Raw genomic sequence first — 13,092 nt, 5'->3', positions numbered from 1 at the left:
CAGGGCACGTCTCTTCCTGCTTGGTGGGAAGATAGAGGCAGGAACATAGCTCCTAGCTGGCAGAGGAAGGGGGAGGCTGCATAGACATGTCTGTGGAGAGTGGATAGCTCTGGGTCACTCGGTGTTCCTCAGTGGGCTGTGATGGATCCATCTGATTTGGGGTCTGAAGGCTGGTGCAGCATTGTGGCTGCTGCTGCCATGGCTAGAGGGAGACTGAAATCAGCCCTTTTCCATGCCCACAGGGATGCTTCCTCACCATGACAGTCTCCTGGTACCAGAGCCTCATCAAAGTGCTGTTGAGCCGCTTCCCCCAGAGCTGTCGGCACTTCCACAATGCTGAAACCGGCACCCAGTATCTGGTAGGTCCCGGCCCGTCACCCACCTGCAACCTCTCTCCCCTGTCCAGGGCCCCTACTTGTTATGGCCTCTCGCAGCATGAGCCTGGCGTGTGCTGTCAGGATAATGTGGGCACTGTCACGATGTTGCTCTCCACTCTGCTACTGGTGCAGCATGAGGTGTGTGCTCCTGTGGTACGGCAGTGTCTGTTTGTCTGCCCCCAGGCAGGCAGGACACTCTTCACACCCAGAGCCTCATGCCCCATGGTTTGGCAGCGCCACCTGTGAGCCAGGCAGACTTGCACCTTCACGGCTCTATCATGCCACTCATCCTGCACATCAGCACGTCCCTGGGTGGGTGTTGTTCGTATCCCTGTCCTGGGGTTTGTGCTGTCTCCTTTACAATGTGTGCTGTGGCTCTCTTGACAGGTTGTGCTCAATCAGAAGTTCACGGATTGCTTCGTTCTTGTGTTTCTCGATTCCCATTCAGGAAAGACGGTAAGAACTTGGGAACGTAAGAGCAGCTATATTGGCTCAGGCTGGGAGTCTGTCTAGCCTGTGTGCTGGAGCTTTTGTCGTGGCCAGGTCCATCCTCTTCATGCCAGTGGTAGCTCGGAGCTGAAACGGCTCTTCACTGTGCGGGTACGCGCTTCCTCCCCGGTGCCCTAGATTCACCTCCACATCTGAAGGTGGAATTTTTGCTAACTCCGTGTTGCTGCATTAGGCAAGCTGAGCTCTCAAGCCTGCCTTCCCTTCTCCAATGGTTTCATTGTCATTCAGAGCCCTTTAGAGCCCTGGTCAGCCTTTGTAAATACAGCTGTCTGGGACTGCACCCAGTATTCCTGAGGAGTCTCAGCAGAGCCTTCTGTGATTGCACTAAGGCTTTTCTGTCCCTGCCTGGTCCTTTTGGTACAAAAGGTGGTACTTGCCTTTTCATGGTCATGTCTCACTGGTCATAGTGTCATCTTGTGGTCATTGATATGATACACCCAGACTCTCCATCACCTCTCCCAAGACTCCCATCTTACAACAGAAATCCTTCGTGTTCCTCACCTTGTATTTTGCACTTAACATTCATCCCATTCCTGTGGCTTCTCAAAAGTCTCTAGGGCTTTTTTTGCATCGTCCCAATCCTCTTTTGTATTAGTGCCTCAAATTTTATCAGCATGCTCCTCATCTTTGTGCCAGACTCATTAAAGTACTAGGCAACATGAATCCCAAAACCTGTCCTGGAGGAACTCCATTTGTAACCTCTCTCCACCCTGCTATTTCCTCTTTTCAGCACTACCATCTTCACCTTATAATTTTTGCGTTAATTCCTATCTTTCCAGCTTACCTAAATTTCCCATGTGGCACTACATCAAATCCTTCCTGAAGCTCAGATAAGATATACCATGATTCCTTTGTCTAGAAATATTACCTTATCAAAGAGAACTCTAGCGTTAGCACATCACTTGGGTAACACTGAGCTGCATTTTCCTCATGGTTCTTTCTCTCCAAGCTTGCTCTAAAGCCTTGCACGCTGCTGGAGTTATGCTCACAAATCACTTTCTCTTCCCTCTTAAATGATGGTGGTGCATTTGCAGTTTTGCAGTTACACAGCTGCTCTCATGGCTTTATGAGTTTCTTAGGGGACCCTGGCGACTAGATGTGCTGCGTTTCAGCTCTGGAGAACACCCAGTCCCTGTGTCTTGCCTCCATGATGCTGATCTCAGTGCACTGAGTTGCTCACATTTTTCTTCTGCTTCAGCTCCTGCAACCTTCTCTTCTGAACCCTGTTCTCTGCCCTTGCCCTGCCTTGTCAGTACAGTCACTAATGAGAATGGAGCAGCCAGCATTTATTTTCAGGATTGCAGTTATTACATTTAATCTCCTCCCCTTCCCCATTTGTTGTACTCCTACTCTTTGCCTTAGAAGAAGAGATTTCCCTCTAATTTCCCTGGAAGCCCCTATTACTGTGGAGGCAGTAGGATCCCTTCCTCTTCTGAGGCTGCTGCTAGGGTGGGTATAACTGCAGATGCATGGGGGCTGGGACGGAGGGAGTAGGCAAGTCCTTGCACCTAATTTCCACCAGAAAAATTGGGAGGAGGCTCAAACATGCTCTGTCACAGGAGGAGGCACTAGCTTAGTGCTGTTGGCATTTTGGGACTTCTCCCAGTATCTGCCTGACACGGCCAAGCAAGCACCCACACATCTGGGCTAGGGACTGCACAATGCGTGTCTGAATCCTGCCCCTTGACCTGCTCTTCCTTCTCAGCAGAGCCTCACCGTGGTTTTCCGGGAGCCGTTCCCAGTGCAGCCCCAGAACAGCGAGAGCCCTCTGCCACAGCTTGTGTCCACGTACCACCACCTGGAGTCAGTTATCAACACTGCCTGCTTCAACCTCTGGACAGGCCTGCTCTAGCACTGGCACCCACACCGTGGAGCGATACACGTACTGGACCTCTCGGCGTGGCTGTGCCATGGGTGACAAAGGGGAAGAACAGGCCTCTGGGGGGGACCTGTGCTCCGGCACCACAGGCAGCGCGGCTAGCGGCACGCAGGGGTACTGAAATGAGGAGCTTGGGGATGTGCGAGGGCAGCCTGCCTCCTCTTCTTGGGCTTCAGCCCCAGCTGTAACCTCCATCAGTCGCTGGCTGGCTGGTGTGGCCCTCGGCACACTGTTTTCGGTGGGTTTGATACTGAATGACCTTGAACCGAACTGCAAGGGCAGGAGCTTGGCTGCTGTGGCTTGGCTGAAGCGGAGCAGCTCTCAGGGACATGGCTTTGGCATCTGCAGGCGAGTTCTGCCTGCCAGGAAGGCATGGAGGAGCACACGCAGCACGTCTTCTGCACAGGGCAGCACCGCACAGCGCTCTGGCTTTAGGCGGAAAGACTCCTGGACTTCAGGGCTCTGGGCAGTGAGGGTGCCTACTTCTGGCCCTTTCCTTTCATCAGGAGAGCACCGAATGGGACAGGAAGGGTGAACTGGACCAGGGGAAGGTTTTATGGAGATGTATATTAAAGCCATTGATATATCTGTGAAATAAACTGAACCAGATCCCCACTCACATGCCATAGGCTAGGATCTGGAAAGCCTGCCCTAGGGGATGCAACCGTGGCTGCGGGGCTGGCTGGGTTTCCACTGGAGTCTCATACTTGCTCTGGAGCAGGAGCAGCAGGGCTGTCAGCCCCAAGCGTCCGTGGGCAGGCAGCCCCCAGCCTGTTACCCTGGTTCGGGCAGCCTGCGAGGGGGCTGCTCGTTTCGCTTTCCCCACCTGCAGCAGGGCGAGTGCTGGGCACTGGCAGCAGCCTCAAGAACTGCAGGATGCGGAAGCCCAGAGCCCTCTTCCCGCAACTCTGGGCACCAGCTGGAGCTGGACTGGGAAAACTCATGCCCTTCCCAAGACGTGAATGCTCCTTTTGGCAGGGGGGACTGGGAACCTCTCCCTGGACACCCCTGCAGACTGGAGGTGAAGGTGCTCCTGTGTACCTCAAGTCACTTACAGTGGTGCCCATGGCACCCCCAAATATGACATGCTGAAGATGGTGCTTGAGTAGATGAGGGTCCAAACTGCTTGGGCTGGCCTAGCAGGGCCTGGGGAAGGGCAATAGGACATAGATGCTCCTAACTTTGCCCCAAGTCATAGAGAAGACAGACATGCTCCTCTGCTAAGCCATTGCTTTGACTTTTATTCCAGTGTTTTCCTTCTTTTACTTTGCGGCCTTGCTGGTCCCACCATGCTGCAGGCCTCGGCTCTCCCAGTACGAGCGCAGCCAGCCCAGACCTTCCAGAGTGTCTCCTGCAGTGATGGACACGGTCTCCTGCTGGCACCCCCAGGCAAGCTGGAGCAGCCCCTCTTCTGGGCAGGGCTCTCAGCCCCTGGTAGGGACGCCGATGCCCGCTGCCTGCCACCCCCAGAACGTGCCTGCCTTTGCACAGTCCCCAGGCAACTGGTCCATGCTGGGACCTGCCAGTGGGGCTGGGATCACCCACAGCCCATAGGCCCGCTCACCTTTCGGAGCGTACTCGCACCCCACATAGCCAGTGTAGCCGAGGGACTCCAGGAGCTCGAAGATGTAGGGGAAGTTCACCTCCCCAGGGCTATCAGGCTCGTGCCGCCCTGGCACCTGTGCAATCTGGATATGACCTAAGGAGGGAACGGGAGATGCTCTGCCCAAGGCAGCCCTGCCTGCAGCCTTCTCTAGGACAAGGTGGCCCAAGAGCAGACCCTTGCCCCCAGCCAGCCACAACAGAGCGTGGGGCAGTAGGGCCCCATCTCAAAGCCACTCCTGCCCCGTGGCCACAGAGGAGCGGTTTGGGCGCAGGGCGTTACCGATGAGTGGGAAGTATGTCTCCAGGTTGCGTGACAAATTCCCATCCATGATCTGGCAGTGAAAGATGTCCTGTGGGAGAGAGAGGAGCCGGATGGTGCAGCTGTTCAGCAGTGAGTGGTTGAGGATGGCTGTGCTATGGCCCCTGTCCCTCCCCACATCCCCAGGAGGGGACAGGAAGCCCACAGCCCCTGGGACTCCCCTGTAGGCCTGTGGAAGGTTCCCTGGTGGAGGGTGGACCCCGGAGATCTTCAATGCTGACTCACCAGCTGCAGCTTCAGGTTGGGCCGTCCCACCTTCTCCAGGATGGCAGCAGCTAAGGGTGCAAGAAATGAGAGACCATCACCCCCAGGCTGGAAGCTTCATGTTGAAGCCCTGAGCCTCCCGTTCATCAGCTGTGCTCCCTCAGCATCTCCCCGCAGTTGAGGCACCCTCCTGCTTTTCAGACCTTGGGGATCCTTCTCTTCCCTTGAAGGAGACTGTGGGGAGAGATATCTGCCTTACCTTGGTGCGGGGTGTTCAGAAAGTAGCGAGGGTCAGTGATGCGGCTGTTAATAGGCTCCACCAGTCCTATCATGTCTTCCTGTAACACAGTAATGTCACCCCGTGGAGCATCCCGTCACCTCTGCAGCAGGGAGTGCTCCCTCCCTGTGCCAGGCTGCCAGGGGATTCTCCATCCTCGGTACCCTAAGAGCAGCACCCACAGAGCAGGACCCGTTCCCCACTTACCTGGGCCAGGAGGTCAGCAGCGTATCTGAGATTCTCAATGAAGGTGGTTTCCATCTCGCCTGCCACTGCTGCCCGGTCCGCGCCCAGGGGAACCCGCCCAGCCATCAGGTGGATCCTGCATGCACAGAGGGATCAGCCACAGGCAGCAGCTCCAGTCTCTGAGCAGCTGGTCGGATCTAATACACCTTCCTCTGCCGATGGAAAATGGGGCCAGGCTGGGGAAGCGGACACAGAAGGGGGTAAGAGGAGCCATCTCCTGTGCAGGAGCCAGGACAGACACCAGCAAGCTGGCAGGAGACAAACCTGCACCATCCCGCCTCAGTACGCAGAGGGACGCCTTTGAACCTTTTGCCTGACAAATCGCAGACTTTGATTCTTCCTTCTTTTGCCAGCTGCCTCTGGCTCTTCCACCCCAAGGCTGGAGCTTTCTTGGGGTCTCGCTCCTGGGGCTGCCCCCAGGGCAGCAGGACGGGCAGCAGGCGTGCTGCCTCTGCCAGGGGCAGGCCCCATGCCTTGCCTCTTGCCGCTTGCTGGCTTAGTGCAGGGAGGGGATGGTGGCCAGTGCTGGGCTACGCCAGGCTGCGTGCAGAGCTCAACGGCCAGGCAAGAGCAAGGCTCTTCAGCGCCCGTTTGGGGAAGGCGTACTGGGGAAACAAAACCTCTTCTATCTGCCCGTTACCAGAGAGCGCAAATGGGTCTGGGCAACCCCCGGCCTGCCTGGCCCATGCCCTCCGCAGGGCTTTGGACTGCGTTTCTACGGGAAGGAATGATGCAACGTAAACGGCGTAAAAGGGCCGCGTTGTGCCAGGCCACCCGCATCTCGTACAGCGCCTCTGCTGTGCTGTGATCAGCGGGGCCCTCAATAAAGCAACTGGTGCGGTGTCCCGGGGGAACGGACCGGTGTAGCTGGGGAGGAGACAGGGGGGGCTATCACGGGGACTGTTGTGCGGCGGGGCAGACGAGAGCCGCCACAGGGAACGGCAGGGCTGGACGAGCGCCTGCCGGCTGCGGGGCCGCTCCCAGCGAGCGCAGCCAGGCCGCGGCCCCGCAGGCAGGGGCCGACAGCGCGGCCGAGCAGGGCGGCGCTGCCCCGGAGAGGCTCCGTGCCCCGGCGGGACGGAGGCACGGCGGCGCAGAGGGTCGGAGGAGCCGGGGCGGGGGGGCTGCGGAGGGCGGCCTTGGCCGGGGGGAGCCGAGGGGCGGCGGGAGCGGGGTCCCGCCTCGCACCTACCTGGGGCAGCCCACCGCCCGGGCGTACTGCGCCGCCGCCGCCAGGCCCTGGCGGAAGGCAGCCTGGCGCCCGGGCACGGCCGCCAGCCCCATCTCGCCCGCCTCCTGGTCCCCTAGGAGAGAGCGGCGGGGTCAGCGGCACCGGGGCACCCCCGCGAACCCCCGCCCGCCCACGCAGCCCGGGGGAGGCGGCGGTACCGGGAGGGGTGTTGAGGAGGACGATTCGCACCCCCGCCCGCTCCGCCGCGGCCCGCAGCGCCTGGGCCGGGCACCCCGCCGGCCAGGCCGCCTCCGCCGCCCCGAACCCGGCGGCCGCCGCCGCCTCCAGCCGCGCCGGCAGCGCCGGGAGCTGCGGGAAGAGCCAGGAGAGGTTGGCGGAGAAGCGGAGCGACATGGCGGGCGGGGGGCGGGGCCAGAGGCCGTGGGGGTGGGGCCTGCGGGGTGGGGGCGGGGCTATGCGGAGCAGGGGCGGGGCCACCGGCGGGGACGGGCAGCGCGGGCCCCGCGTCCCGCGCGGGCAGCGGCGGCTGCGGGCGGCGGGGGCTCACCCGTGGGCGATGGGGGGCCCGGGTGCGAGCGAGCCCCCGGCAGCCGGGGCAGCTCCCGGCTCCGACGCCCCCAGCGCCCTGCCCCGGGGGCGACGGCTGCGGCGCACACCCGCGGCCGCGCCGGTGCGTGGGGCCGCCGGGCCCGTGTGGGTCAGCGGCCCCGCAGGCAGGGGCGGCCCCTGCCGCCTGTGACACAGGTGGGGTTGCTGTCTTCATCACGGGGGCCGCGGGACGGGGGCGTGCGGGGGAAGGCTGGTTTTGCCAGGTGCTGGCCTGACACACACAGAGCCGTGTTAATTGGTTTCCTGGGGAGCTTGTCTCTAACAGTGCCTCATTATGCAAGAAACGCTTTCTCTTTTGTCCCACGCTCTGCATATTTTACCATAAAATGTTCATCTCCGCTTCTGCAGAGCTGTGGGGCTGGTGATGGACATCGCAGTGGCCGGGCTCCCGCACAGGGGCTCTGGTGTGCGGGAGTCCGACCTCTGCGGTGTCCGTCCCCAGCCCCGCGTCCCCAGTCCCTGCTCCCGGTGCTCTCTGCACCCCCAGGCACAGCTCGCAGGCTGCACGGGGGGGGGGTGCGTGTCCTGTCCAGCCCACGGCATTTCGCAGCCCCTTGTGCTGAGCCTGTTTCTGGGGGCTCTCGCCTGCCTGCCCGCGCCTGGGGAGCCCTGCATGCTCCGGCTCCTCCGTGACCACGGCAGAAGCCCTCCGCAGCCCCAGCCCCATGGCCCACTGCAAGCCCCAGCGATTCGCAGCAGTTTGGGAGACCCCAGCGGCAGCGCCGCCTCGGTGGAGGCCAGCCACAGCGAGAAGTTTTTGGTGGGAGGTCAGGGCAGCACCAGCAAAGGGTAAAGCGATGGCGAAGCTATCCGTTAAAGACTCTCAACTCAATTAAGGCTATTGATTAATCCATTAGAAGAAGCTGGACTCAACTTCTCAGTAATAATCCAAATTGTCCCCAGTGATGGACAGCTGTGTGGGGTGGCGTCCGTGTCCCCAGCACGTGTGTCCCCAGCGCGCATGTCCCCAGCACACATCCCTGCGCGTGTCCCCGGCGCGTGTCCCCGGCACATATCCCCGGCACACGGACTGCCCCCCGCCCGCAGCCGCCGCGCCAGGGAAGCGCTGCACCTTCCACACGTCCTTCTACAGCCTTGCCCTGCGGTGCACTGGGGTCGTTCTTCCCCTTCGGTCAGACCCAGGAGGTGCCTGAGCGCGCTGGGCTCAGCACCGGCGGGCCGGTGAGTGGCAGAGCCGCACGGGCACGGCGAGCCCCGGAACGAGGGGTGGCACCTGCCTGGCCCGGGGTGCAGGCTCGCCGGGTCCTTGTGCCGTGGGGCTGGAAAGGTGCCCACCTCAGCCATGCACTGCTCCGGCCCCGGCAGTCTTGGCCGCATCCGCGGCTGGAGGCCGGGCCCTTTGCTGGGGGGCAGTGAATAAACACAGCTGAGCCCAGCATGTGGGTGACCTGGGCAGCGGGACGGGAATTCGGGGAGCCCTCGCAGCACATCTGCCCTGCCGATGGCAAGTGAAGCTGCTGGGCTCCATGCTAAAGCATTAATGGTGTCTTTATATCTCTGGTAATATATCGCATTGATTTTCTCTTGTTATAACTGCGGTTCCTGCATTGCAGGCTGGTGTTTTGTCACTTTACCTTGACAGGACACAGTGGATTTACTCCCTGCCGTGCCACTTGTGGCTCTGGAGCTGTGTGCCACGCCAGCGCTGGGGCCTGCACCCAGCACCCGCTGTTTGGGGGGCTAGCACGAGCACGGGGTCAGACCGGCCCCGTGTCCCCCCCGGGGGGGCAGGGAGGGGGCCCAGCGGGGCGCTGGCATGGGAGGGCGGCTGGGTGCTGAGCACCCCTGCCGCCGCACGGGTGTTTTATTGGCCCAAAGAAAAGGCAGCTCCTGCACATTTTATTAGTGAGCTGACATTTCGGCGCAGACCCAGCTCTGGCCTCTGTGATGGCTGGGGTGGGGAGGCGGCAGGTGGCCCCCCCTCCCTGGCACGGTGCCTTGGGGTGCCCCGTGGTGCCAGTAGTGGCAGCCGAGCCGGCCCCCCCAGAGCCCACTGCAGTGGGGGGCACCAGTCTTCCCAGTACCCCATAAATCCCCCAGCTCGTTGTGCTGTGGGGAAGGTTTTATCTCTCTCCCACTTTATGAAACATGTTTTAATTTAAATTGTCATTTCTGTATTTTAACTACCTGTCCCTGGGCTCCCGGGCGGCTCAGCTGGCACCCTGGGGGCCGGGAGGGCCGAGGTGCTGCGGGCTGGGATGGCTGGGTGGCACCGTCCCACTGGGGCACGTCACCCCCGTCCCTCCTGGGCACCCCCAGACCTCTCCCGCTCCCCCTGCGCCCCGCGGCTGTGCGAGGCGATCCAGGGCTGGGGCTGGGAGAGGGCACCCTCGGCATCCCTTCCTCCCTGGGCTTTCTTTTTTGCTGTAAAGCGCCCCAATATTTTCCAACCAAGTTTGGTTTTTGGCTTTTATAGGTGAGTAAATTCTAGCCTTTTCATGTGTAGAAAACGGCTGGGAAAAATAATTCGCACATAACCCTGCATCTCGTGGAGGCAGCTGCAAGAGCTTTGCTTGTATTAAATCTCATGATTTTTCACCAAAGACAGTCTTTCCCAAACCCATCCCCTCTGGGTGCGAAGGGACCAAGAGATGAAAAGCCGCTCCAGCAGGACCCAGCCCCAACCCAGCCCCCTCCCTGCCTGTGTCCCCGAGGCCAGTGTGCCCCTGCGATGGCCGTGCCCCCTGCCCCGTCACCCCCAGCCCCTGCCGGGGCATCCCTCCCAGCTCCCTGCTCCTCCGGCTGTGCTGGGGCAGGCTTTGCTGAGCGATGCAACCTGGCCGGCTGCACGGGTATCCCCAGCTCTCCTCCCTGCCCAGAATCCCACCAGAATTTCTTGGATCTCTCTTGGTTTCATGGCTCTGGGCACTGCTGGGGGTTTGGCTCAGGGACCCGGCACTGAAGGGACGCGCCAGCCCCGGTGCCTGCTGGGGACTCCTTGGTGAGATCCATCGCTCCACAAGGTCCTTCTCCACTTACCACGGTCCGTGCATACTGTGCAGAGATAATTTGTTAATTAGCTGCTTTCTGCTGCTGAGCCGCCTGCTTTACCGCCATCAAAGGCTGCTGTGCCCTACGCAGCCACCTTTGCTGCTCAGCCTGTTTCCCCCTCCTGAAAAGAAGGACCTGCCTGGGTTGCCAATGGGTAATGATGGGGTGCAGCAGGACTGTGCCATACCTGGGGCTTATCCTGGTCCTGTGGGGTCCTCCCCTCCCTGTGGGAGCCTCCTTCTCCTCCTCCTTCTCTTCTTCTTCATCTTCCTCCTGCTCCTCTCCCTCCATCCCCTCCATCCCTCATCCCCTCCACCTCTCCATCCCCTCCATCTCTCCGTCCCCTCCATTCCTCCAGTCCCAGTCCCAGACTGGTGGAAGATGCAGGGAAAGGAGCCAGCCCCTTCCAGAGCTGCGCCGAAGATTTCTGCAGGATGCCTTAAGCATGTTGCCCCTCTCAGGCCTCCCTTTCTAACGGCCTCCAAAAATACTTGGCTAAAAGAAAATCTATACATCATATTACAGGAAACAAATGCTCAACCTTTGCCAGTTTATGGCTATTCTTCATCAGGGAGGATCGAACTGGGTGGGAACATGATCTAAATCCCATCGGAGCCAAGAGGAGGAGGCGAGGACCGAGCACCCCCAGGTCCCCGCGGCTCCTGGCACAGGTGAGCTCTCCGTCAGCCGGCCGGGACTTTCTTGCTATTCCAAGATTTCAGACAATTAATGAGGCGGCCAAATTCTCCTTCCAGCTCTTGGAGGAGGCCGGGGCGGGCGGTGCCTGGGCCCGCTGAGCTGGCAGATGTTGTTTAACATTCCTGGCAGTAATTAATAGATGGCTTCATCACTCTTGTATGATTCAAATATGTCGTCCCGCTTTTCTCCAAATACAGAGCAGAAATATTTGTTAAATGTGGCTGGCGTTTTTGCATGATCATTAGCGCTCGAGCAGCTCCAGCGGTAGCAGGATTTATCGCCTTGCCAGGATTTCTTTTGGCCTTACGATGCTGTCGCCATCCTTCTCTCCACTGCCGTCCCCTCCTGGCAGGAGCCTCCCTTTATCACTTTCCCTCTGATTTATGTCCTGCCAGTTGCAACCTCTCCTTTGTACCACGGTTATGGATTCCTCCCTTTTCCATTCATTACACTGCAGCAGGACGGGCTTCAGCTGTACCGGCCCCCTGACCAGGGGCGCCCGGTGAAATTCAGCCTGGCAAGGCTCTGCGGGGATCGCTCCCACCACCCGGTGCCCGCAGCGGGAGGCAGGGGAGGGCTCCCTCCAGGATGCTTCAGCCCACAGCGCCCGGGTGGGCTGGCAAGGCCACCCCGAGCAGCGGCGCGTGTGGGGACGCAACCCGGGCTGGGCTGGGCACGGTCACAGCAAGCGGTGGCCCGGGGAGCAGGGGCAGAGCTGGCTTGCGGGAGGTGGCAGCCCATTAGCCAGCATCGCTGGTGCTCTGGGGAATCACTGCAGAGGCAAATTAATAGGAGCTTCCCAGCTCATCCTCACTCACAAAAAAAGCAAGCAGGGTCCCCCCGAGAGCACCCCGCTCATGGTGTGACACAGCACAGTGTCAGCCCCTGCACCCAGAGCGGGGACGTGGTAGGGACGCAGGGAATGGGCACTCGAGAGGGCCCTGATGGCCACACTGATGGGGAGAGAGAGGCCCGGGGAGGGAAGGGGATGCTCCCACTGCCACCTGCCCAGCTGAGCCTGGGCTGTGGAGGTGCCTGAGGTCTGGGCTTAGCCCTCCCCTGGCTGGGGACAGGGCAGCAGGGGCCCGTGCAGCCTGGCACCCCCAGGGCACAGCCTGGCCCTGGCTCCCATCCCCTCTGGCAGCCCTGCAGGGCTCAGGGACCATCCCCAGCTCTGCTGGCCCTGGCACGCTCCAGCCCCGTGCCCCATGCCGTGGGGTGCAAGAGCAGGCCCGCATGGCACCCCTCCCCAGCACGGCCCTCTGCAGCCCGGTCACCATGTTAAGCCATCTCTTAATTAATCAAGCTGATTGTAATGTGTTTTTAGGGCATTAAAATTCAATTGTGGAATTCTCCACTGGCTGGGCTCACAATGAATACAGAAGTTTGCCTAATTAGAGCTGACACGCAGCCGGCGGGAGAACCAGACAAACGGCCCCGCCAGGGCTGCCCGCCTCGTGTCCCCTCGCCCGGCCCCCAGCGTCCCCATCCTTGCCGCTGCGGGGATGCGGTGGGGACCAGCGCCTGCCACGGGCACCCAGCCCCTGTTGTGGGCACAGGGAGGGCAGTGCTGCCTGGCCACGGTGTCCCTGGGGACATCCCCAGCCATGTGCCCATGCCAACCCCCTGGACAGGCACCAGCCAAGAGCAGCGGAGATGTTTCCTTATCGGCAGCATCAGGTCTTCACTGTCATTACCACAGCAATTATCATCTCATTTGGAGTCTTTAGCTGCCATAATCTGTCTCTTGCACTGATTTATTCTGCAGGCCTCTTCCCCAGCTGTGCGGGAGGGAAGGAGCTATCAATAAGGAGGCAACGAGCTCCATCTTCCGTGGAAGCCTCTCCCTGGCCAGAGCGGAGCAGAGGTGCCCTGTGGCCGGAGCGCGTGGCTGGGACCAAACTGAAACCTGCCACCTCCCAGCACCGGTTCGGAGCTGGTTCCTCCAAACCTGACTCGTGTTTACTGTTTCAGCTGCTGTTGGCACCAGCACACACAGGGCTGAACTGGCTGGGCATGCAGGCAGGCTGGGAAGCAGAGGAAGGTGTTCACCCTCTGGGGATGGACACAGGGATGCTGAAGTTGCAACCTCCGTGTCTTTCTCCTGTCTCCAGACCAGGCTGTTGCTTGGAGTTGGTTTTTCTCTCCATTTGCTTCAATCAG

General features: G+C 60.5%; 2 protein-coding genes across 16 annotated transcripts in view; one reads left to right on the top strand and one right to left on the bottom strand.

Annotated features, from left to right (window-relative positions):
- The window catches only part of SZT2 (SZT2 subunit of KICSTOR complex), a 58,976-nt gene extending 55,593 nt beyond the window's left edge, over positions 1 to 3,383 (top strand). For 8 of the 15 annotated variants that reach the window (XM_082314565.1, XM_082314559.1, XM_082314561.1 and 5 more), the window contains 3 exons: positions 243 to 359; positions 765 to 833; positions 2,593 to 3,383. In XM_082314565.1, coding sequence (XP_082170691.1) covers positions 243 to 359; positions 765 to 833; positions 2,593 to 2,739 — 333 coding nt within the window. In that variant the 3' untranslated portion in view covers positions 2,740 to 3,383. The remainder of the gene's footprint in view (positions 1 to 242; positions 360 to 764; positions 834 to 2,592) is intronic. The other 7 variants (XM_082314557.1, XM_082314558.1, XM_082314563.1 and 4 more) reach the window with 1 other exon arrangement.
- A 207-nt stretch (positions 3,384 to 3,590) lies between these two features.
- HYI (hydroxypyruvate isomerase (putative)) lies at positions 3,591 to 7,002 on the bottom strand (the record flags this gene model as incomplete). Its single annotated transcript, XM_082312576.1, has 8 exons — positions 3,591 to 4,117; positions 4,331 to 4,465; positions 4,652 to 4,721; positions 4,916 to 4,965; positions 5,154 to 5,232; positions 5,379 to 5,493; positions 6,610 to 6,721; positions 6,807 to 7,002. 8 exons carry the CDS (start codon positions 7,000 to 7,002, stop codon positions 4,029 to 4,031), a joined length of 846 nt encoding a protein of 281 aa, XP_082168702.1. The 3' UTR covers positions 3,591 to 4,028.
- Positions 7,003 to 13,092: the final 6,090 nt, after the last annotated feature.

Source organism: Platalea leucorodia (genome assembly GCF_965183815.1).
Source record: "Platalea leucorodia genome assembly, chromosome: 5".
In the NCBI taxonomy this organism is placed as follows: Eukaryota; Metazoa; Chordata; class Aves; order Pelecaniformes; family Threskiornithidae; genus Platalea; species Platalea leucorodia.
The sequence above is the reverse complement of the archived record's forward strand: the minus strand, read 5'-3'. Positions and strand labels throughout refer to the sequence as shown.